This window comes from Dryobates pubescens, chromosome 5 (assembly GCF_014839835.1).
Source record: "Dryobates pubescens isolate bDryPub1 chromosome 5, bDryPub1.pri, whole genome shotgun sequence".
NCBI classification, from domain to species: domain Eukaryota; kingdom Metazoa; phylum Chordata; class Aves; order Piciformes; family Picidae; genus Dryobates; species Dryobates pubescens.
Window position 1 is genome coordinate 17,395,386 of NC_071616.1, and position 25,211 is coordinate 17,420,596.

At 43.5% G+C, this 25,211-nt stretch overlaps 1 protein-coding gene across 2 annotated transcripts in view; it reads right to left on the reverse strand.

The window, feature by feature from the left end:
* SLC35F4 (solute carrier family 35 member F4) overlaps nt 1-25,211 on the reverse strand; it is a 134,960-nt gene that overhangs the window by 6,239 nt on the left and 103,510 nt on the right. Inside the window, exons 2-4 of one of the 2 annotated variants that reach the window (XM_054161697.1) lie at nt 21,448-21,636; nt 16,588-16,885; nt 7,254-7,473 (exon numbers count right to left, since the gene is read on the reverse strand). In XM_054161697.1, the coding sequence (XP_054017672.1) occupies nt 7,254-7,473; nt 16,588-16,885; nt 21,448-21,636 (707 nt within the window). Of the gene's footprint in view, nt 1-7,253; nt 7,474-16,587; nt 16,886-21,447; nt 21,637-25,211 lie in introns of those variants that run through there. The other variant, XM_054161696.1, reaches the window with a different exon arrangement.

A 25,211-nucleotide genomic window follows, 5' to 3' on the forward strand; every position in this document is an offset into this window, starting at 1 on the left:
ACTTCAAGGACCTTAAGGAAACAGTAGGGATCCCAGCGTGTTTTATTCTTAAAGAAATTTCCTCTCTCTACTGAACTACCCTCAGCAGGTAAATATAGAATCTGAATTTCAAAGACATTGACTACCTGGCTTCCAGGGACTGAAGAGGGAAACGTGTTTCCTCAGACCTGTGGAAAACCACAGCCCCATTTCTGAAAGACAAGGGGGTATACAGTCCTCTTTTTTTCTTTTGAATACCACTACATGAAACACTTTCTCATTATAAAAAGATCATTCGTGTAGCAGAGCTGGGTTTAGAGCAGATGCACAAATGCAGATACCCAAAGCTGGCTGTTACAAAATCAGCAGCAACATGTAAGTTCAGACCTTGTTTTCTGCTCCCAGATAACCATTAAATCACACAGCTCCTCAGTGGACAGGCAAGGCAGGCTTTTCCCATTGCTGTCCCTTCTTCAAAGGAAGAAAGAACATGATTCACCTCAGCAGCATTAACCCCTACAAGCACTGCCACACTGGCTCCCAAACTCAACTGCTGAGTCAGACTTTTTACCTTCTTGCTCCTGCAGCTCTGGTACAATCCTTGATCCAGTACCAATATGAGGTGAACACTTGCTTCCTGGAAAACCTCATTAAACTTCACTTCAGAAATACTTTCTACTAGATAAACCTAAGCTTCATGTGCTTCACACCACAGACTTTAAAGGTGTTTTGATCAAATCACATGCCCTTTTGCAGAGAAGTCTGACCTTCAGATCTCAAAGGAGGCAGAAAACCCACTGATACTCATACTGAGCAGATATGAGCCAGGCTGAGGCAACGAACACAAAAATCCCACAAACAATTTCAGCAGAGCCAGTCAGCAGAGCACAATCATGTTTCAGGGGACTCATGGGACAGGGACACACACCAACTCAGCTAAAGGTGTCCATGCATGGGGGACGATACAAAATCAAGAATCAACTCCCAGGATGGAGCCAATCTCTGAGTCTACAGGTAAAAATATTAGTGCTCCTAAATCCCATAGGTGTCTAGGCTAACATCTTCACTAGGGAACATCTCTTCCTTATCACATTACCCCTATTCTCCCAGTTACTAAGGCACACAGGTACCCTCCTTGAAGTCATCTAAACCTGAAAATACTACTGATACCACCCAATTCACCATGAAATGGCACTTGAAATATAGGCCTCCTGACACAATGACAAAGGCTGGAGTCACATAAGTACTCACAGTCAGGTGTAATGCAATGGTTCAGTGAACTCTAGAAAGAATTTAGAGGGGACCAGATGGCTTCCATCCCATCCTTCCCAGAATAACATTCCAGTAGTGACACCATCCTGGAGGAGGGCTCGAGTCCCTTCATCCAGAGACTATGATCTCTGCACATAGGGCTCTTACTGGTGAGCTGCTGAGGAGGACAGGGGAGCATGCTGCATTTTCCAGTGCTTATATGGGAATCTGGCCTTCACTCTTTTTAAAAGAGAAGGTGCTGGAAGACCTCACCCTCCGATGTTCACTCTGCCAAAAAGTCAGAGCACACCTGGCACTGGACACACATCACCCAAGATGCAGCAATGCTTATTTTGATCCCTAACCTTACATCTTTCTGAGGGCTGGGGAGCAAAACAAAGTTACATTCTCTTAGAAGGAGTTACAGTCACGTTCAGCAGGAACTGCCCTTACAGAGCTTCTTCCTACTACCTGGTTTAATGAGTATTTTATTAGCAATGTAATTGTGTAACGCTTCTTCATACAGCTCATCCCAAGATACAAATACTATAGAAGTCTCAGCCTTGAAGCAATGCAGAATTCCACCCATGGCCTCTCAGATATCATCATGACCTCTCCTGTCAGTTTGCAGAGGCCATCCCTTGCCCTGCTGCACTGTCTGGACAGTTTCATCACAGGCTGCACTATACATCTTTCCTTGCCTGTAAGTTCACATGTAGCATTTCAGCTGTCAGCTGGAATATTTCAGCTGGACTATTTCAAGCAATGTCTCCTACAAGGAGAAAAAAACCACAAACCAAGTCCAACATAGTTATCCCCTCCTTCCAAGGGAAAGGATGGAATTTAACTCTTGCTGCACTCATCACTCAGACCCAGCAAGCGAGACCTTTCCTTCTAATAGTGAAAATGAGTAGATCCATCATCCCTAGTAGGAGCTTCTTCCTACTGGAAAATCACAGACTGAGATCATCAGGTCCAACAAACTCCACCAAGTTCATCACTAAACCATATCACTACTTGCCACATCTATATTACCTTTAAACATCCAGGGATGGTTACTTAGTCACCTCCCTGGGCAGTCTGTTCCAGGGCCTGACTACTCTTTCTCCTGATGTCCAGCTTAAACCTACCCTGCTGCAGCTTGAGGTCATTCTCTCTTGTTCTATCACTAACTGCCCATGAGAAGAGACCAGCACCTACCTCTCTATATTGTCCTTTCAGGTAGTTGTAGAGGGCGATAAGGTCTCTCCTCAGTGTCCCCTTCCTCAAACAGAAAAGTCTGTTTCCTCAGCCACTTTTCATAAGATGTATTCTCTAGGCCCTTCACCAACTCAGTTGCTCTTCTTTGCACCTGCTCCAGTGCCTCAGTGAGGTACTCAAAAATGAACACAGTACTCGAGATGTGGCCTCACCAACGCGGAGTACAGGTGGACAATCACTGCCCTACTCCTGCTGGTCACACTATTTCTGATACAAGCCAGGATATCATTGGCTTTCTTTGCCACCTGGAAACACTGCTGGCTCATATCCAGTTGCTTGTTGATTAGAACCCCCAGGTCCCTTTCTGCCAGACGACTTTCCAGCCACACTTCCCCAAGCCGATACATCTTCCCAGTCTGACTATTCCAAATTTAGAGAGCCAGTTTCCTAGATTAATCATATATTTAAAAAGCCAAGCATGTTTTTCCCTGAAACAACTAAATTGATGGACATATATGGAGCACCACCTCATAAGGCATTAGATCAATAAGACTTGACACTGGAAAACGTGTAAGAATGTTACTTAGGTTTCACATTCAAAGCTCTTCCTGCCAATCGTACACCACTGCATTAGCCCAGTTTATCTCTTCCCAGCAATTGTCATGTGTGTGCTTTAGAAACCTGAAAGCACATTCTGCAGCATTCTGTAAGCCATAGGGTGACAGTGAAGCAAAGTTGGTTGTTGTAGCTGACAGCTCATTAAACAAGGCTTTTAATTAATGGAAGAGAGAAGTAACTTCCTTTGAAGCCTCCTAGGTAAGAAACTAAATTAGTCTGACTGACTCTTTTTTTGCTTTTCCCCCGGTAGAGAGCAAGGCTGACCAAAATTTTACTCAAGAACAATTTTGTTCCCATGTGGAGCACAGCAGAAAATGAGATGATGCAGTAAAGAAACCTGGCTCCAGACCAGAGTCAACCTTTTGCAGAGCAAAAACATCCCCCAAACCACTTTGTATGTTCCCAAGAAGCATTGATTCAATTTCATACATGAAACACAACAAGGACCTTCAACATGCAAACATTTAAGATCATGGCTATATGTAAGCAACACTCCAGCCATCAGAACTCCTCAAATACATGAAGCCTTTTAAAAATTTGTGTTTGCTCTGAGCTCAGAAGTCCAAGTGTAACATGGATATATCATTCACTTGTGACATAAGTGTCCGAGCAAAGAAAATTATGGTGCAGGTACTTCAAGATCCCTATGGTCTACCTGCATGACTCTTATAGGTAAATAGCCATAGAGTCACTGCTGTCTATGTCCTTCTCACATGAATATTCTTTCTCCAGCTGGTGTTTTTCTCTCTTGGGTTGGGTGCAAGCTTCTTTACTTGCTGCAGCATCACCACTGAGGGCATGTGGTGCTCATTGCAGAACATGCACCTCAGGTAGCTCAAACACAACCAAGGCAGAACCTTTCCGTGCAGCTCCCAGCAGTCCTTCTGCAGCTAGTCAGCACTCTGACCGGCAAGATTATGCTGTACCATAAGGTGACCAGCAAGACAGGTTTGTCTTTAGACAGCCCATCAGAAAATCCAGCCCTCCAGCTTGGCCAGCAGCTGCTTACTGGGTCGTGTGGGAGTGGTGTGCCAGCACACAGCCAGGGGACTGGAGAGGCATCAGGCAGCTGGCCGTGCGGCTCCTGTGCGCCCATGGGAATCTGCAGGCAGTTTGGAAACTGCCTGCAGAAACACTAACTGGGCAGGGATCTGGCAATGCTGGAAATCTGCTGCAGAGTCACTGAGACAGCTGCTGGTTCTCAAGCCCAGGCAGATAAAAACTGTCTAAGGCACACAGGCGCCGGTTCCATCTTCACCTCCAATGCGCTGCACACGCGCCCGACGGCTCTGAGGCTCTGAAAGAGTTGTAGGCAGCTGAGCTCCTTTGACAAACTGGTTGTGCTCCTAGGTGCTGAGTGCTTTCATGAAAACACTGGCTCAGAGTATATGATTAAACCCTTATTTCTTTTCGTCTCCTTGCTGGCCAAATAACCTAATTACACTTTGCTCTCTGAGAGGCCAGGGGGTGAAAGCAGTAGAGGCATTCAAAGCACAAAAGGCGGAGTCTCTGTTGTTTTGTCCTATTTTAGTTCTCAAACACTCTCCTGCCTGGTTATTAACACTATTAAGTGTTATTCTGGCAGGAGGGCTGCTGGGAAATGCTTCTAATTACCTTGCTAGCACGGTGCATCCAGAATCTGCCATTTAGCAACTAAACCTGGGTTCTTTTATGTGCAGGATTTGCTGCTCACTTCTTCTGCCAGGTTTTCTCTTGTGCAAACCTCGCAGCACTTACAGCATTAAAAACTAATGCATATTTATAGCAATGGGTGTTTGCAGTCAGTAAAAAACAACTAATAACTGGAAACAGATTTAGCATTTGTCTCCAAGTTTCTTAATAGAGTAGGCTAGGAAAATATAAAAGCTATATTTGGTCTTCTATGAAGACATTACTTTGAGACCAAAATTAGCTTAAAGGGTACAACTTGCTTTTGTTTTGGTTTGCTTTGTTTTGTTTTTCAGCTGGAACCTGAGATCATCAAGGGGCAGAGTTACCATTCCTGTTAATCTTTGTAGAGAAGAACTGAGATTTAAAACCCTGCTTAGTCTCTTGAGATAGCCACTGGCAGGCTGAGAGTAGGTCACATTTACCTGACACTTCCACATTTTATGTTGGATATGAAATAAGATACACAGGTGGATGGCCACAGCACTGCAAGATGAAATGTCAGTGTTCTTCCCTTCAAGGACACTATGGCTGAGCTCTGCGAAACACTGAATCACAGAATGGTAGGGGCTGGAAGAGACCTCTGGAGATCATCTAGTCCAACCTCCTGATCAAGCAGGGTCACCTGCTGGATGCACAGGATTGCATCCAGGTGGGTTTGGAATCACTCTAGAGAAGGAGACTCTACAACCTCTCTGGGCAGCTTGGTCCAGTACTTCAGTGCCCTCACAGGAAAGAGGTTTTTCGTTATGTTTAGGTGCAATTCCCTGTGTTCCAGTTTGTGTCCATTGCCCCTCATCCAGTTACTGGGCACCACTGAAGTGAGTCTGGACCCATCCTCTTGATGTTCATCCTTTAGATCTTAGTAAGAACCCCTTCTCTATTTTCTCCCAGCTAAAGAACTAAGGGTTTCTCAGCCTTTCCTCATAAAGCAGATGCTCCAATGCAATATAGGTTCACCTCCTTGACTTTGCCTGGTTTGGACAGACCCTCCACTGAGCCAGTCAAAAAAACTCAACCTCCTGGCAGATTCCTACTCAAAAGCTCACTCACGTGATGGCAAATACAGCTCTGTGCCAGCGTTAGCTGCCCAGCCAGCCCTGCCACAACAGAAAATTAGAGGAACTGGTTTATTTAAAAAAATTCATAGATTCATACAATGGTTTGTGTTGAAAGAGACATTGAAGAACATATAGTTCCAACCCCCCTGGCAGTGGCAGGGACACGATCCACTAGGACCAAGTTGCTCAAGGCCTCATCTACCCTGGCCTTGAGCACTTCCAGGGAGGAGGCATCCACAACCTCCCTGGGAACACCGTTCCAGTGTCTCACCACCTTTACATTTCCTCTTGCATACCTAAATCACAAGCACAGTGCTCTGTTAAGTGGGCTGTTGGCTGCTCCAAGAGCTAGATCATCTGAAACAGGAGGCCTTTTCCTTTCTCTTCTGAACCCTTCTGTCACAGTAATAAAAAAAATAAAAAACCAACCTGCTGTGCTCATTCAAAAAAGAATAAAATCACTCAGATGAGTGTCCTGATCCATCATGCTTCCCATGGAACTTGAACCAAACTACTTGTGGCCACTTCTGGTCACAGACATCTCAGCCTGAGCCATGCCAGTCCCCAGTGAAGTGCAAGGCTTCTTGATAGTTCAGTCGGGATAGTACCCAACATGACCATTAGACCTTGAGCCATCTCAGTGGGTGAATCCACATCAGCAGAGCTGGCAGGAAGTGTAGCTACTCCTTAGCCAAGACAAAGTCAGCAGTTCAAAGTGCTGTATATTAGAAGATTTGTGTATGTAAAATTACAGGAAATATGATTTCTTTTCCTCCAGAGCCAGGCATGCATCATCTCCCTCTCTGGAGACATTAAAAACCTGCCTGGATGCGTTCCAGTGTGTTCTGGCATAGGTGATCCTGCTCTGGCAGGAGGTTTGGACTAGATGACCTTTTGAGGTCCCTTCCAACCCCTAACATTCTGTGATTTTGTCTTTTTCCCTTTCCTTTTTGCAGGGTACATATGATTGCCAGTGAGTCCTACAACACTTCAGTGCAAAACAGTTGCTGTTCCTTTGAAACCACATTTGGCACATGCATATGTGTGTATACAAAGTAATTGAGTGGCATAAGAAAATTACATTACGCATTGAAAACAGCTTTCTACCCAAACGAGGAATGAAAGTGCTTTGCTTAGAATGTAAGCATTCATCACTATGTTTAAAATAAAATTAACTGACTGTACTTTAGTACTGTAACCCAACACAGAATATGCAGCTGCAAGTCCACCTATTCCAATTCTCCAAATTGCATTTAGCTGTAATAGCTTCTTGAAAGTCCCACATCAAGTTACTTCTGGAGTTTGAGATCTCTAAACTGATCTTCAGCCTTAGGTTTGTGTCATAAAATTCAATGAGAAATGGTTTCATGGTATATGTACACCATAATGCAAGCAGCACTATGGCAGCACAATAACTTATGGGCTTAAGGGCAATTATGAAAACAAAAGAGAGTTGAAAATCAGGCATGCCATTACCCTTGCTCCCATGAACCTGTCTTTCAGCACAATCCAAGAAAGCAAGAAGACAAAAGCTTTGTTACAACAGAATAGAGCAGAGACGTCTGTGGCTGTCAGCTTCTTTAAAGCCAGTAAGTACAGGTAGTTAGTCAAAGTCCACAGAATAGAAAAGGGAGCAGTCCTTTTAAGAAAGAGTTTCAGCGTCAGACCATCTTCACCAAAAATCCGACTGCATTCCCTATGAAAAGAAAAGAGTTTAAAACTCAGCTAGGAATTTCTTTGGCATTCACTCCAGCACAGCAAACATTCATTAGACTTTTATCACATTCAGTTAAGTGCTTTTCCTAACTACACCACACACACAGGTAAGAATCTTACTGTTTTATTTACATAGAGAAAAAACCACACACACACACAATCTTCTTAAAACAACAGTTTCACGAATAGAAAAGAAGTACCTTACCTGGAATAATCACACTTTCCACAAGAGTAATCCCAGGGACTCGCACACAGAAATGAAAGTTATCTATAACACACTGAGTGTTCTCAGACTCTGTTCCAAGGCCATGAACAGAGGGATTATAACCTCTATTTCTGCTATGTAGCTTGGCATTTTTTCCTTGCTTTGCTCCAAAGCCTATTTTTATTCTTATTGAAATAGATTCTCACACATGGCCAAGTAAGCTTTAAAAATTGCCTAAAGATACTCAAAAATCCTGCCAGAGACATCACCACTGGGGGATAGTCAGCCACCAGACAGTGGGATTGAGCCAGCCAAACAAGAGTGGAAGAGAGGAAAGAGGAGAGAAGGATATTTGACAGCTTCTATTTATCTTACAGTGAAAAGTTGTGTTGGCTTACAGAGGCTTCTTTGCGGACTTAATTGCAAACAACATGTCTGCTTTCCCAAACACTGTGTCACACACAGCTTGAGTTGTTTGTTTCTTAGGAATTCACAAAAGGGAAGAGTCAGCTCAGAAGATGCTGCTTTCCTGGACAGCTCTCCTGGGACGTGTGGTACCTACATGGACTAAGAGGAGATTGAGTGTGGCAATCCCCACAATTGAGTACTCCGACAAGCAGCTTGACTGAAGGCCACCAACTGCACCCCTCCTGAAACATCTCTACTTTTCCCAATTGGGAATGACAGTTCTCAGCAACTCCACTAGCTGCATTCATGCTTAAAGGGATTTGATATATTCCTGGTAACCTTGCTTCATTTCTTGACATGACATGCCTTCCGACACCTCTAAAACATGAGGGAACTCAAGAGAATGCTTCATAAAACTGAAACACCAATAGAGTGAAGCAAAGTACCATCAAACTGCAATGAGGCAATATTAAAGGACTAATCTAAATGCCATGAGACATCAAGGTCTCAAAGTGCTCACAACCAAACACAGCTGGTTGGAAGATTGCTAAAACAGTGATTATTTAGAACTAATTAGTAACTTCAAAGAAAGCACTGCAATGTGAAGTCAAAATCATTTGTTACTTACAGAGGGTGGTGGTGCAGTAATTATCCTGATTTGGCTTTGCCTTTAAAGACAGAATCATTTTCAGGCCTTCTAAGGCACTTTCAGTAGTTCTGTGAAATTCTGCTGTTAAAATACTGTGGGTTTTAGTATAAAGAATTGAAAAGAGTACTCTCATTTCAAGGAAAGTAGAATAATAACACTTGTGTAATAAAGGAGACTCACTGTGTCCAACTTAATGACCATTCATTCGCTGCTGCCACTAAAAGAACCTGAGGTACAAAGCAGTCACTTCTGGCAATGATAAATTCCTTTCCTAAACTCTGTGCCAGGGTGTCCAACAAATTAACACCCAGGCACAAGAGGATCTGCTAATTATCTCCTTTACTCTGGTTGACCTTGAAGCTCTCAGACATCAGCTTGTTCTCCAAAGATCACAACAGAGATGTTCCACATAGAGACTAGCCAGTGGTATGCATCATCCATCTGGGATGCAAAGCAAATGCTGAGGTAAATAAATTCATGCTTAAGTTTGACTGTAGGCTTTTATATCACTAATTTCAACAGCACTTAAAGAGCTTCCTTGTCTGAAAATGGACTCAGTGGTAGCACAGACTTGAATGTGTGTTGACATGTAGATAAAGTTTAAGTTTAAAAGGTGTTTTTCTACCCATGAGACTCAGGTGGTTGCAGAGGGTGATTCTGAGCTCAGACTATGTCTCACTTCAAAACATGTGGCCTTTTACCTGGATGCACCACGTCTGTGTCACTATTGCACTGCACCAGAGGCAGAATGCCCTATCTCCTGGGAAGAATAGCTCTGCATTGTGATCTACAGACCTGTATGGGGCCTGCTCTCTCCAGTCCAGCAGGAATTCTGCCATGGATTTTGATGCACAATTGGAGCATTACACAGCTGTAAATCCAACCTGGCTCAGAAGGTGTCAGGATCTCTATTTGAGGAAACAAGCTTGTGCTGTATTAGAACAAAAGAGAAAGGTGCTTGGGCTGCTTACAGGAATGCAGGGCACAGTTTAAGTACCCCTGCACTACACTCAAAATGGTAATAGCAAAACCAACCAAGCACAGCACTCTGGTGCAGTCTGCAAGGCAGCAGGAAAAGATCTTCTACTAATGTGCCATGGGAAATGACATCCTTGTCATCCATCATGCCCCACCACTGCCATGGACATGATGGGAATAAGCTCCTCTGTAGAGCAGCAGGCAGCTTCCAAAGGAGGGGAGGAAGGATGGCAGAACTGGTCAGGTTTTGTTGTTCGGCAGATCTCTGGGATGTCAACTCAGAGAGAAACTCCAAGTCAAGTCAGGTGAATGGAGTCTGAAGTATCCTGACTGTAAATTCTCAAGTGGAGGATTCAGTGACTATTACCTTATTCTGGGTTGGACTTTATGGCCTGTCAACTATTTGGGAGGGGCAGTTGTGGCCACATTGTAAATGTCTCTTATCTTTGAGTTCCCAGAAGCAGCAGGAAGGATAAGCACAGATTCACTGCTAAGAAAAGAAATCAGAAACACTTCCCAGGTCCCAGGCAATAGACTGTTAAAGCAGATGGGAGACTCCATAACATACAGCAGCATACAATGACCAGACAAAACAGGACCAGTGGTTCTTCCCTCTTGGTTAACAGCAAAGAGCTGTGAAAAGGTTGTGCTGAGCGAGACAGAGACCTGATGAATTCACCGCTGTGCCTAGAAAAACTCAGGAACAATGCTCAGAGGATGAGGAGACAGGATGAATATTTTATTTTCACCAGTCATGGCTACAGTATATTGCCTGGAGCTTTGTGAGGGCTGGTGGTTCAGTGTTAACTCATCTTCTTTGGCATGCAACTAAAATTAAACTTGCAGGAGTCACCAGCCACAACAGTGATTAAAACCCCAGGCCCAGGAGAGAGGGCTCCATGGATGCCTCCCCATACAGTTATCTGTAAGCTGTGTTGACTTAAAGGCAGAGACATATCTAAGGGCAGCTGACCCTGAAACTATGACACAAACTATTTCCAAATGGAGAAGAAGTCTATTTAAAACCTGCCCTGTAACATAAATAGTTCTTTTTATTTGCAGGTAGCCCTCAGCCATCAGGGCTGGGCAGTGTGCCATGCTCTCAGGAATTACAGCACCTCAGGCAGTCATGTAGCTTTGCCTCTGGCACCCACTAAATAGCTTGCCTCACCTCTTCATTATTCTGATGGCAGTCCCTGCAGAAGAATGGGTTTATTCACCTCTGATGCACAGCAGTCTCTGGAGTGTAAGGCAGTAGCTAGTTTTAAAACAGCTTATAGAAAAAAACAGAGCTAACAGAAGCTACCTGGGGTAATGTGAGCACAGAGGATGCAATTCCACCACCCAGATTAAAACTTGACAAGGCCTGCAGTGGCATTAAGATAGCAAGAAGCACCGTGGGACCCTGTGTGAGCACAAGTTGTTACTGTACCATTTGGTCTTTCTATCTAAGTGATGGCATCTGCTGCAGTAAAACATCTTCCAGCTTCAGCTCAGGAGACAGACACCAAGCAGAGTAATGGTGATGTGCTTTCCAGCACGGACCCAGCATGAACATTAAGAAAGAGCCTGGCCAGCTGTACTTGTCTGCTCCAGAGCTGGAGCAAAAGGAAAGGGAATTGTGCATGAAGCTCTTGCATAAGCAAGTGAGTGGTGTGGGAAGCCCCACCACAGGAATGCTGTCTCCCAACAGGAATGGTCCAAGGGAAGCCCTTGTTCACTGCTGATGATCTTCGTCCCCACTCTTGAGCCATTTGAGGCTGGAGAGCTTCAGGCAACAGAGATCCTCACTTCTCCTCTGAGAAGCCCTTACAGGGAAGATCTAGATTTGCAGTGCTGTTCTCTAAGTGGACTGAACTAATGCTGCAACACAGATGGAGAGATACGTAGGTGACAAACTTGCAGATGACCAATGACAACAAATATCAGCTGCTTATGGTCCTGTTTTCTCTTCAAGTGATGTTCACATCTTGTTATCCTTCTTGCTAAAAAACCCAACCCTTCTCAACATATTCATGTTTATTAAACCTGCATCTACCAATGCTCTTTCTAGCCAGTGCCTCAAGGCTGCATAGTGCCTATAGGATTAACTTCAACTATTACATCATGAATATATTCTGACAGAAAGCTGCTCCAGGATGACACCAAACTGGGAGGCTTGGCTGATATGCCTGAAGGCTGTGCAGCCATTCAGTGAGACTTGGACAGACTAGAGAGCTGGGCACAGAGGAACCTAATGAGGTTCAACAAGGGTAAGTGCAGAGTCCTGCACGTGGGAAGGAATAATAAACTGCACCAGCACAGATTAGGAGGTGATCTGCTTGAGAGCAGTCCTGTGGAGAAGGACTTGGGAGTCCTGATGGACAGCAATGTGCCCCTGTGACCAAAAAGGCCAATGGGATCCTGGGGTGCATTAAGAGGAGTATGTCCAGGTTCTTCTCCCTCTATACTCTGCCCTAGTGAGGCCCCATCTGGAACATTGCATCCAGTTCTGGGCTCCCCTGTTCAAGAGGGACTTCAGAGAGTCCAACAGAGGGCTACAAGGATGATTAAGGGACTGGAGCACTGCCTTATGAGGAAAGGCTGAGAGACCTGAGGCTGTTTAGTCTGGAGAAGAGAAGACTGAGAGAGGATCTAATAAATATATATAAATACATGAGGGCTGGGTGTCAAGAAGGAAGGCAAAACCTTTTCTCACTTGTGCCCTGTGATAGGACAAGGAGCAATGTATGTAAACTACAGTACAGGAAGTTCCACCTCAACGTGAGGAGGAACTTCTTCACTGTGAGGGTCACAGAGCACTGGAACAGGCTTCCCAGAGAGGTTGTGGAGTCATCTTCTCTGGAGACTTTCAAGACCCGTCGGGATGTGCTCCTGTGTGACCTGTGCTAGATTCTATGGTCCTGCTCTGGCAGGGTTTGGACTTGAAGATCTCCAGAGGTTCCTTCCAGCCCTTAACATCCTGTGATCCTGTGATGTCACAGTGTTTTCCCTTAAGAAGTCAAGACAGGGGATGGAGAGGCAAAAGTTATTGACATTGAAAATATCATCCACTTATTCCAAGTCATAACTCTATTAGCATCCTGTGTCAAGTCTGTGGAGTCTTTCTGCTGTGGTAAATACTGGCAGGGTTTCCTAGTTCTTGTTGCTGAGCTTTTTGAGCCTCAGATAATTTTATTCACACTAATGCAAGGAGTTTCAAGCTCTTTATGTGGGACATATCTTTTATCCACAGTACAGAAGAGAATCCATGGGCTGTGTCTTCTGGCAGATAGCTGGGCCATCTCATTTAAGCTATACTATTGCCTAGAAAGGTTAACCAGATGATCCTTGGGGTCCATTTCAGCCTGGCACTCTGTGCTAATCAAGACACCTTACTGACATGCAGCAGGACAGTAATAACCATGAATGAGTTTTTAAGACAGACTCATAGAATCACAGAATGGTGGGGTTTAGAAGGGACCTCTGGAGATAATCTATTCTAACCCCTCTGGTCAAGCAGGGTCACACAGAGCAGGTTGCACAGGATTATGTCCAGGTGGGTTTGGAATCTCTCCAGAGGAGATGACTCCACAACCTCTCTGGGCAGCCTGGTCCAGTGCTTCAGCTCCATCACAGGAAACAGGCTTTTCCTGTGTTTAGGTGGAAGTCCCTGTGTCCTTGTTTGTGTCTGTTTCCTCTTGTCCTGTTACTGGGCACCACTGAAAAGCATCTGGACCCATCCTCTTGACAGCCACCCCTTAAATACTGATCAGCATTGAGAAGCTTCACTCTCAGTCTGCTCTGCTCCAGGCTAAACAGCCCCAGGTCTCTCAGCCTCTCCTTGTCAGAGATGCTCCAGTCCCCATATCATCTCCCCAGTCTCTGCTGGACTCTCTTTCTTGAGAGTTCCTTGTCTCTCTCTTGAACTGGGGAGCTCAGAACTGGACACAATACTCAGAATTGACCTCACTAGGACAGAGTAGAGGGATCTTGATCTTCTGGTCACACTCTTCTTAATGCACTTGACCACAAAAGTTAATCTCACTGTGAAAGGTGAGACATACACAATTTACCATCTCAAAGATTAAATTGGCTCTCTGGAAGGTTTATAAAGTTGAAGATTGAGACTCCTATCCTTCCAAGTCGGATTTATTAAAGTAACAGTGGCTCTGTGCAGCTTTGCCAGCCTGGGGCAGCACTCTGCAAGTCACACACATGATCACTGATCTCTGCAAAGATATCAGTTTTTTCTGATCCACTGGGAACATCTGCTGGGCAAAATGTCATATGTCTTTAAAGCATCTAGTGAATAACTACATCCTCCAGAAACACAAAAACAAGTCACCTCTGAACTCTGAGGTAGACCTGCAATCACTTATAGGATGGGCTTTATTGACAAGAATGAGCTAGTCCACAGAAATAAAACCAACAAATGAAGCAACAAGAAATCGTCCAAAAGGTAATATAAAGGCCTGTAGCAGCAATGATATGAAAATCATAAACCAAACAATTATAAAAACAATTGATTTAGCTTGGAAAAGAGCTGTGTTCTGGCTTAAACGACCTCCAAAGATCCTTTCCAAACTAAATCTGTTTATAACTCTGACTTGAAAAACTACAAATGATGCTTTTCAATTCTTTAAGTCATCAGAAAATCAAGACCTCATACTGAGGAGATGTCCATTACCATATCTAAACGTACAGATTTTTGGCTTGTCAAGTCGTAACTGGGTCCCCATCTTAAAGTCAGAATTTGCCAGCTGTTCCCCCCTCCCTGGGATATGAATTCCTGATATATCTGGAGAAGGAAATATGCTGGGAAGTTGCCTTTCTGTTGGCCTATCAGCTCTAACACCAGTTTCTTGATTCCACACATTCACAAACCTGCTTCACATCACCATGTGTGCAGAAAGTCCTCTGGGCATGTAAATGTGTCCTCAACTTTAAAAGCTGAACTCCTACCAGCTTGGGAAACGTAGCAATTATTTAAGCACACTTACATCCTGCACTACCACAAATGTTTTGCCCCAAAATTTGCTCAGATGGATACATTATCAACCAACTAACTGCAGATGATCTACCTGCAGGGACATATATTCTCACCCTCTTCCTTAACTGCTGTGCGTTTGTTATTACTTGACTCCATATCCAGGAGCCAAGTTGCACGGTTCATGTTCCCACAAATGCTCCAGCAAGAATCCAAATGGAGTCACCATCAAAGTAAAAAGCATCAGGGTTTACAGAGAAGCAGTTAATTAAGTGCAACTGTTCAATTGTACCCATGCTGATTTGACAGAAATGATAATTTAGGGACAAATTACATCCCAGACTCTGGCAAAAGCATCTGAGGGAAGAATTTGGCCCTGCTACATAAACTCCAGCCTGACAGTCACAAACTGAATTCCCTGTGTGCTCTATGACAGCTGTGCTGAACCCTCTGTCACCAGGAACATAGTCTGGGCTGGTTAATACTTTGCAGAACAGACAACTCTGCTGAAGCCAGGAAGATTGATTTCTAAGCAAGTCTGTACTGGAGCAACAGAATCTGGCCCCTGTGAATTTCTTCCCTCCATAAGCAAGGTGTGTTGCCTCTTGGCAAGCAGAATTTAGTTCAATCCTTTAAAGCAGCTTCTACAAAATTGTCAGATCAGTAGAATAATGGAAGTAGAGGAGGAACTGGGAAATTAATTGTCCCAGCACGTGGTGGTACTCCCAGGGTCTGAGGACAGATTAGATAAGGCTTTCTTAAGAATTGGCTAGGGTGAATCTAAGACAGCTCATCCTTAATGCAGTGCAAGGGCTGGACTGGGTAATCTTTGGGTTCCTCTCCAGTCTTGTATTCTTATGATTTCACAGCAGCTGCTGAGGGAGATTTATAAATTTCCACCTCTGCAGACTAATTCTGTAGCTCATGCTATGGGCTCCTTTGCTCTGAAGGTTACAGCATGCAGCCATGTAGCATAAAGAAAGGCTGGAGTCGGAGGGATGTCTTGCCCTGGGTTTTGCAACACAGAGGAAGAGGCATTTCCATATGGAGTCTCACAGAAGATGGGACAAAGCCTTCACATAATTTCATCAGGCTGACAAGTCACTCAGCTATGCTATCTTAACCCTCAGAGCTACAGGGAGAGAAAACCCAAGAGTCTGCAACCTCCTTTACTTCCTACCCCACAAAAAACAGAGAGCCGAGACGGCTACAAGGATGCTCTTCCTGCATGCTATGGTATATCGGAAGAATAAAAGGGCAGTTTTCATCCTGCTGTTCTTGCTGAGCATAGACAGCAAGCCATGGTCATGCACACGGAAACCACCTGCTCAACTTTAAGCACATTTCACCTCCACTGTTGTTTTGGTTGCACTTTAGACTACTGCTGTATCATAATGGACCAGAACAGATTCATGAATAGAATAGAATAGAACAGAATAGACCAGACTGGGTTGGAAGAGACCTTCAAGATCATCGTGTCCAACCCATCAACCAATCCAGCCCACCTAAACAACTAACCCATGGCACCAAGCACCCCAACAAGTCTCCTCCTGAAAACCACCAATGACGGCGACTCCACCACCTCCCCAGGCAGCCCATTCCAATGGCCTGACTGAGATTAAAAGGCAAAAATAGAGCTATTAGATTGCATAATAAGCAAATTACTGGCCTTTTTAACTCAGTAAAACACCCTTCTAACAATCCATTATGTATTTACTCAAGCACATATCACTCATTAGCCTTCTTTAAGCTCTTTATGAATGAGATTTTCTGCAGCATGACCTTTATTCTGCTTTGTGACACTATGGGTCAAAATCAGAAGAGCACTGATCTCAGTCCACAGAAATCAGGTTGTTTAAAAGGGGATTGCCACGATGAAACCTACCTGAATTTTTTGATTGGAGACTGCTTTTCCTGGGCAGTTGCAAGGTGCCCAGAATAATAAATGGGAAAAACCATTATGTTCCAGTTTGTTGAGAACCAAGTCATGAAAAAAGGACAGTCAAAGGTCTCATACGTGATTTTGACAAACTGCGTGGTCCCAACCCAGGAGGAAAAGACAGACAGAATGATCAGAAATCTCCAGATAAGCTTGAGGAATGTGGATGTGCAAGACTGGCATCGTGTCTGTCCTTCAGCTTCTTGGCTGCTGCTCTCTGTGTGCGTTTGCGTTCCTTCTTCTCCTGAAAAGGAAAAGAAAATAAAAAAGAGCAGAGTTGCACAAATTATGAAACCATTTTAAATGACTCTTGGCAAAATTTCCCCTTCTGATTGAGACACAAAGCATCTCTCCTTGCCTTCTCCCCATAATTCCTATATGCCCCACAAACACTGAAATCCTGGCACAAAAATACTTCAGTAATACCATCCCTGTCTTTTCAAGAGGATAGGAACAAAACACAAACATGATACCAAGGCCTGAGGTAAGAGTGTTACAGTTAAGCTGTTGTCAAAGTGTTTGCTTTATCAGCCCTTTCCTCCTTCTGTCAGCCAAACCTCTGCAGCACGGCTACATTCCTTGGAACCAACAGCATTATCAAGTCAACTACGGTGCGTGTGTGCAACATCAAAGCTATCTGAGCCTCTACATCTGAAGCCAGGAACAAGTTCTTATTATTGAAGATTTAACTCAGGAACCATTTTTTAATTGGCAAGCTGGGAGAGAAAAAATGAACAAGTTTGGTGGGTTTATATACCCCAGTGGAGAAAGGCTATTTTCTGTCAAGTTGGTGCATTTACAGCTTTGAAGTTAAAAAAGGAAACTGGACAAAACCAAAGCTTGGCACACCTGGAAATAAGCTTCTTCACATAAACAAGAAGGAACTGGAAAATTGTCATTTCCCTTTTTGGTACAGTACTTTTCAGATCTGATCTGCAGACCACTGCCAATTTCCTAAAAGAACCATAGAGAATTTAATCTTACTGACTGGTGACTTGCTTTCACCTTCCAAAGGTGCAGCCCATGAACCTCATTTTGATTTCATTGATCCCTGCTGAAAACAGAAGGTTGCATTGTGCTTGATACTGAGAAGCAGTATAATTGTGGCCCCATGAGCTCATGTGGCAGCACTGAACTCCAACCATTTACCCGGTTAGACCATATCACATCAGTTTGGTAGAATCATAGAATGCTAGGGGTTGGAAGGGACCTCTAGAGATCATCTAGCCCAACCCCCCTGCCAAAGCAGGATCACCTAGGGCAGGCCACACAAGAATGCATACAGACAGGTCTTGAATGTCTCCAAGAGAGGACTCTACAACCTCTCTAGGCAGCCTGTTTCAGTGCTCCGTTGCCCTCGCAGCAAAGAAGTTCCTCCTCGTGTTGAGGTTGAACCTCCTTTGTTCCAGTTTATGTCCTTGTTCCTTTTTCTGTCACTAGGCACCACCAAAAAAAGATTGTCACCTTAGTCTTGACACCCACTCCTCAGATATTTACAGACATTAATATATTAGACATTAAGTCCTATCTCAGCCTTCTCCAGCCTAAACAGGTCTCTCAGTCTTTATAGCAGAGATGTTCAAGTCCCTTAGTCATCCTCGTAGCTCCCCGTTGGACTCTCTGCAGTAGATCCCTGTCTCCCTTGAACTGGGAAGGCCAAAATTAGTTACAGTATTATACATACAGATGAAACAGGAGTTCCTTCTCAATACTATAGCCTTCAGATAACAGTTGGACCTGATGATCTTTTAAAGGTCTCTTCCCACCAAAATGATTCTATGATTCTATTCTCAATCATGACAATTATCCGTTGCATGTGATATAGTTAAGATGAGATATATGTAAGAAAATATATAACAGTTGACATTAAAAGAAGCTATAAATCCACTGCAGTGAGAGCACACATGCTACATTCAACTTAAATGGGAAAAAGGGACCCTTTCAGACTCAGGTTCTCCTTTCTTTTCTATTTCTGTTTCTGTTACAGCCAAAAGAAACATCAAACAGGTTCCAAGTTATTACATTAGACCAACATTAGATACAAAAAGCAATTCATCATAGCAGGGAGCACATTTGTAACCAAGAGTTTTCCTAACCAGGACATAAGAGCTTTTCATAATGGTAATTGTATAGTTTGTTTTTTTGGCCTAAAAATAACCAGCATTCAGTGGCTCCATTGTTTTGTGGTGAATCAAGAATTTAAATAAAATTACAGGCTTATTAAAAACATGCAGAGAATAATCAGCCACAGGTCTGAAAAGGCAAGCATCATTTTAGCATTCTCTCTGGCTGCTGAGAGAAAATAAGTGTTTTTATGGTACTAATAATGACTGACATTTTCCATTAAAAAGTAAATTACAGATTATTTGCCAGTTAGAATGGCCTAAAAAGATTATATTATGTAACATGCAATTGCAGGTTTTACTGCTAAGCAAAAGTACCATGCAATTAGTCCTCCTTCAGCTAACAGTTAAAATAATCATACAATAACAAAAAAAAACCTGAAGCATTTTTATCCAGTTTTTCTGTTTTTCAACTACCAAATCACCAAGTAATTGCTGTTGCTGCACATGACACAATCATTAGGATTTGACTTAGATTTTACAGTCTCAGGTTTGAATGAGAGAGAGGCACAGAAATACACACTTAGAAGTCCTACCTTGTACTTAAAGATCTATGTACATTTTAGCCTGATTAAATGTACAGTGGGGAGTTTTTCTAAGTGCTTAATGGGTAGAATCCATCCCATGTAATGTAGTTATCAAATAACTGTATTCAGACTAAGTGTGCTGTCTGGGGCCCCTTTATGTTTAATGATAATGGACAGACATGGTAAGAAAGGATCTGCTTTCAATCTTATATGTATCTAAGTCCGCTGAAAGCACTTACCACTCCCCGGAGTAGATGTTTACATTTAATATAAGAGAAACTGAGATGGATCCCTGGCCAAAGTGACATAGTAGCTTGATAGTTGCTTTCAAAACCCATGGGATATATGCACCTAAACCTTGGCCAAAGAATCCAAAGAATAAGATAAGAAATGTTCTTAACAACAATTACAGGGCTTGAACTCAAAGCCACATGGTGAGGTCACGAAGCCGGGGCTAGAGTAAGCTAGAAAGCAGCACTTGTGTTCAGACACTGACTGATATGCTAACAAGGAGAAAACAAACTCATTAGCCAATGTGGTTGACAGACAGCATTTTACAGTTAGCAAGGTGGTAGAAATCCTTGGTGCCTGCATTTAGTTTTGTCTGAAACAAACCAACATGCCCTGCCAAGAGCACAGAAACTATTTGAGAAGTCAAGGATGCAACACCAGGGTAAGAGTGCAAATGACACTGCACGGAGAAGACAGTGATCAGTGGCAAACCGTGCTGAAAGGCAGCTAGCAGAAATATCCCTGCATAGTCCTTTTGTCTATAACATAATTCTCACATAAGATATCTCATGTGACGAGGAAGTAAGAAGAGTGAGATGAGGAAAACCAAAACGTTTTTCTTCTTAACTCTTTTGACTGCTTGGCAACTACTTCCTAGAAAATAATATTCATATTTGTTTACCTACCTTCTATACCAATCCTATTTAAACCTCCCTGATGAAGAAGGAAAGGTCAGGATAAAAAGGGAAATTTTTAAATGCACAGTAAGTGCACAATAAGAGTATGATGTCAAAGCACTATTCTTTTTTCAAAGTGGCCTTCTTACAGAAGATGGATTTTGATTTTGGATGTACCCTAGTGCCAGCATGTATAGAGTTATTTCAGCCTCATATCTGCAAAAATGAGAACAGATCACTTTTCTGGTATCTTAGATAAGATCTTTACTGTAAGATGCTGTATCATCCACCCCTTGCAGCAATAATCACTTCCAATATTTTTCTGAGGAACTCCATCAAGAGAATAAGTATGCCCTGAGTACAAGATCCCCGTGTTTTCCAACAGGAAGTGGCAATGGCTGACTCCTGCTGCCATCAGTGAAGTGACAAGAGGAAGGTTCATCTCCCACAACTCCAGTGTGCAATGGAGACCCAACCTGTTCTTCCTCTCCGTTTTACTCACAGTATCTACACAGACTTCCACAGAACTTGGACAGTTAAATTATTTCAGTCACTTAATGTCTTTCTCCTCCTCAACAGCACAGTTCAGTAGACTCAAAAGCCTGTGGCTGCATACTGTAATTGCTCACAACCCTGCTGGTGATGGATGGACACCACAGTGAAGAAGTCAGTGTTCACCATACCTACAGGTTCACTTGAGCTAAACTTCTGCAGTAAAGTGGGTGACACATTCCTGACGGAAGCCCTGATGTTGCAGCTGATCGATGATCTGAACTGCGACGGTCTTCCCTATATAACCTTCCACCTGTTGCTCCTTCTCTTCCTCTTCATCAAACCATCCATGGCATGAGCTGGGATTGTCATTGTGTTTGAGAAGGAACACGGTTGGCTCTTAAGGGTTCTGTTCTCTGGCCAGGCTGAAGCTGAGGAAACACAACCACTTTGTAAAAACTAACTTGTGTGCTAAAGTTAATCATCCTTCCAAGATCTTCTGTGCCTACTGGCCTTCTGATTTCTGACACTACACATACCTGCTGAGACCCAGGCCTTTTCCTCCCATCCTTGCTTACTTCCCACCTCACCCTGGTTTGCACACAGGTACAGGAAGGACTTTCACGTGGCTTTGCTGTTCGCAGCACCGTAAACCAACGTCAACATGCTCAGATGCTGCATCATCGTTCAAAAGACAGATGAAAGAGGCCTTTGGCAGGCATGCTGTGAGGCTGGGAATGTGGCTGTTGTGCCTACCTGATCTGCTCTGCCTCTCGACTCTGCTGTGCCGACAGATTCCTGAGGGACTTCGATTCTGCAGCTCAAGAATGGGAGCAGCAGAATCTTCAGCAACAGATAGAGGGGAGAGCTGCCTAGTCATGCCTCTGTGTCTGCTGGGGCAGTTGCCTCCTGGCTTGCATTGGATGACAGATGATCGTGAGGCACCTGAGAAGAAAGAGTTTGCATCAGTTTGGCTGTAAAGTCCCTGCAGGAAAGTGGGGCTTTCAAACCCTCTGTCAGTGAAATGCACGCATACAAATGACTCTGCAGGAGAAAGGAAGCACACTGCAAAAATCAAGGTTTCAGCTCTGGTCAGAATAAAGTAAATAAGTGAGTAAGTAAATACTTAACTCTCTCCCCCCTTATAGATAAAAAGGTGCCGTGTGAAAACCAGTCTTTCCCATGAAGAAATGAGAGCCCCGTGCTGCAGTACATTCTTAGCCCCATGGCTCCATCCATATGGTCTCAGCAGGCAAAGGAATTTGTACTCACGTGGGCCCCTTCCTGAGCACTGAATCAGGCAAAAGGAGAGGTCACCATTCTCCCTTAGGGTGCAAAGGAGGGCTGAGCACCTCCTGGAGTCAGGGCTTAGAGGCTCTACAGAAGACAGCTTCCTCGTTCCATCCTCCAGGATGATCCTTGAGACTCTTGTAAGGAACAAACCCATGGCCACTGACAGGTCATGGAGTGAAGAATTCTGCTAGCCCACTGAAGATTCCAGTTTTAAGCCTTTACATGCACCAAATCAGAATCTCCACATCTTCAGAGGAGTTGCCTTTTTTTCTGCTAGGTGCAGACAACAGCAAGATCCTGCAGTTCTCGTGTAGGCTGTACACAGGCACAAGGCATCAGAGAAGACCCAGGTCCCAGAAATACCAGTAGTACCAGATGCAACATTTTCCAGTGAGTGAGACACTACATTTTACAAGTAACAGATTGAAGGAGATTAAGAACCAGCAAACAACAGGAAAGGGCGCAGTGCTGGTATCTGGCAGAATGAGCTTGGTGATCTTGCACATACTCCCAAATTTCACAAAGCTGTCTATGCAAGAGGTCAACACACGAGCTGCATGAGAGAACCTTCTTCTCAGCCATAAAATCAAGATATGATGTCAGCTCAGATATATACAATATGTGAAAGAAGGATGTGTGGGGATATTTGTCCATGGCATTTGTCCTCCAGAGCAGCTACTACGTGTAGAACCCTGCTTCCCGGGAGTAACCAAAGATCACCTGCTGATAGGGAGTAGAGAATAACATCTCTCTTTGCTTTTGGCTCCATGTGCAGTCTTTGCTTGTGCTTCACATGATTAAATTGCTTCTACCTTATTACTGGCCTTTTATTATATTTCTCCCTCTCCCCTGTCCATCTAAGAAGGGGAGTGATTGAGCAGCTTTGGTGGGCATTTGTCCCCCAGCCAGGGTCAAATGACCACACAATCACACCTGCCTCACATTGAAAAGCGTACAAAAATAGAGAGAAACTCCATGTAAGCTGCCAAATGTATAATAAATATGGCAGACATCTCAGAGGGCAACCTTCTTCATTGCAACACGAGCCATAACTCCATGCCAAGCAACAACATACAAATATATTCTAAAGCAAGGACTGTATCTGAGATTCAAGAGCTTGCATAAATCAAGTCATCACTCTTCTGCAGAGGAAATTCAGAGGGTCCATGTAACCTTCTATGAACTTAAAGTAATATTTGATTCACCAGGTCTCACCACAAGCATTGCAAAGGAGGAGATGCATACAATATGGTATTATAAAAAAAAAAAATTAATCCTCTCTTAGCCTCATTAGAACTAACAAGTTTAGTTTTTACCCATGAAGTAGACAAATGACTGAACCCAGCAGCTAACCCCCAGAGATGATCTTTCTCAAGGATGCTCTTCCCTCTATCCTTTGTCCACTTTGAGGGATGTGCAGTCCCACCTTGCCACTCACAAATTCAGTTAATGTAGGATACAAACCTCTGACAGTTGACTTGCAAAAGTCAGCTTTGAAAAATTAAAGCTATGTGACATCTAAGCACTGTATTTTTTCCTCCTCACTCTGCAGAGTTTTTCAGAGTCTACTAGTTGTTTTTGAACTTCTAAAAGCCATTCACCTTCAAAGAGTCACAGAATGGTGGGGATTGGAAGGGACCTCTGGGGATCATCTAGTCCCACCCCTTGCTAAAGCAGGTAATTAATGTTATTTATTTTTTAATGCAGACAATAATGATCTAACAGCCACACAACTCCCTCATGACTCTGCCACTCGTTTCGTAACTCCGAGTGTTACTTCTCCCACTTGCCAAACAAGGGTAACGTAACCTACTTCATAAGACTTTGTAAACATCTTTTGTTATTCTGAGGTTGAAACACACTAGAAATGGCAGCCCCTGGCCATTCACCTCACCAAAAGCAGCAGAACACCTTTATTTCACAGCTGAAAGTTGGGTTCAGCCTCCACAAGGTCAAGACAATCAGTATTTTGGGAGCAAGAGGCAGTTATGAATTTTCAGGTCCTCGGTTTAAAGTTTTGTTTTCAGAAGGCATTTGCTGACAGCCTGTCCTCAGAAAAGCACCCACCAAGGTACTTCCATGCAAATCATCATGCATTTTGATATGTATCATTTAAATAGATTTTATTAAGCTGAAAGACATGTGCTACATCTCAATTGAGATATGACTTAGAACAAGATCAAGATTCACATTATGCTCAGCAGAAGTCTAGCAGATGATGCACGACCAACCTTCCAAGGAAACCTATTTTTCCTCACATGCAAAAAGAACTTGGAGTTATTTATTGCTGGTACAACAAAGCAGCATCAATCTTTTCATGTGCATGGAGAAACTCAGCAGTTGAGACCAATTTAAACTGCAATTTAAGTGATTGTATTTAATCAAAAGTCACTGCTTGATTTACTGAATTCTTCTTCCCTTAGGCTTGAAAGCAATCAGGTAGCACAGCAATTTATCGGTATTTCATTGTTACAGCCAGAAAGCCTGGGCCATCTACTGCTGCTGAATCTCAACATACTTTAAGGCTACATTTTGATAGGAAAAATGAAAATACACATGCTGGGCTAACTTATCCAAAAGTGGTGTGAGCAGCAAGGACAACAAATCACCATTTACATGCTCCAGCAATGAAACCTCACACAAATGTGAAGTTACCACACAGGAGGGAAAGGAAAGGTAGAGCTCATAACTCTGGTTCTTGGTCTCACACAGTGATTATCAGCTAGGAAGCAGAGATCCTTTAAGACCCTCTAAATTTGCAGGAATCAAGAGTACCATTTTCCATTGAACTTCCATGTACTGACATAAATCCCACACACTTACCGATGTCTCATGGTCTTAGGCAGTAAGACCATGTTCTCTCAAGAGAGGACCAAGAGCAGGGTGCTGCCACAAGTTGCCCTGTGCAAATGAAGAAGCAGCTATGCACTAAAAAACTACCTTAGTACATCTCATCCACAGCTTGTGACTAACCTGAACCACATGATTAATACCACAATTAATATCGAAGTCCATGCCTTTTCACATTCTTAAACATCGCTCAAGGTGTTCAAGACCAGGTTGGATAAGGCCTTAAGCAACCTGGTCTAGTAGAAGGTGTCCCTGCTTGGGGCAGGGCTGAACCTAGATTCACAGATTGCACTGGGTTGAAAGGGACCCTCAAAGGTAAGCCCCCTTCAGATACTGAAATGTAAGCTATAAGGTCTCCCCAGAGCCTTCTCTTCTCC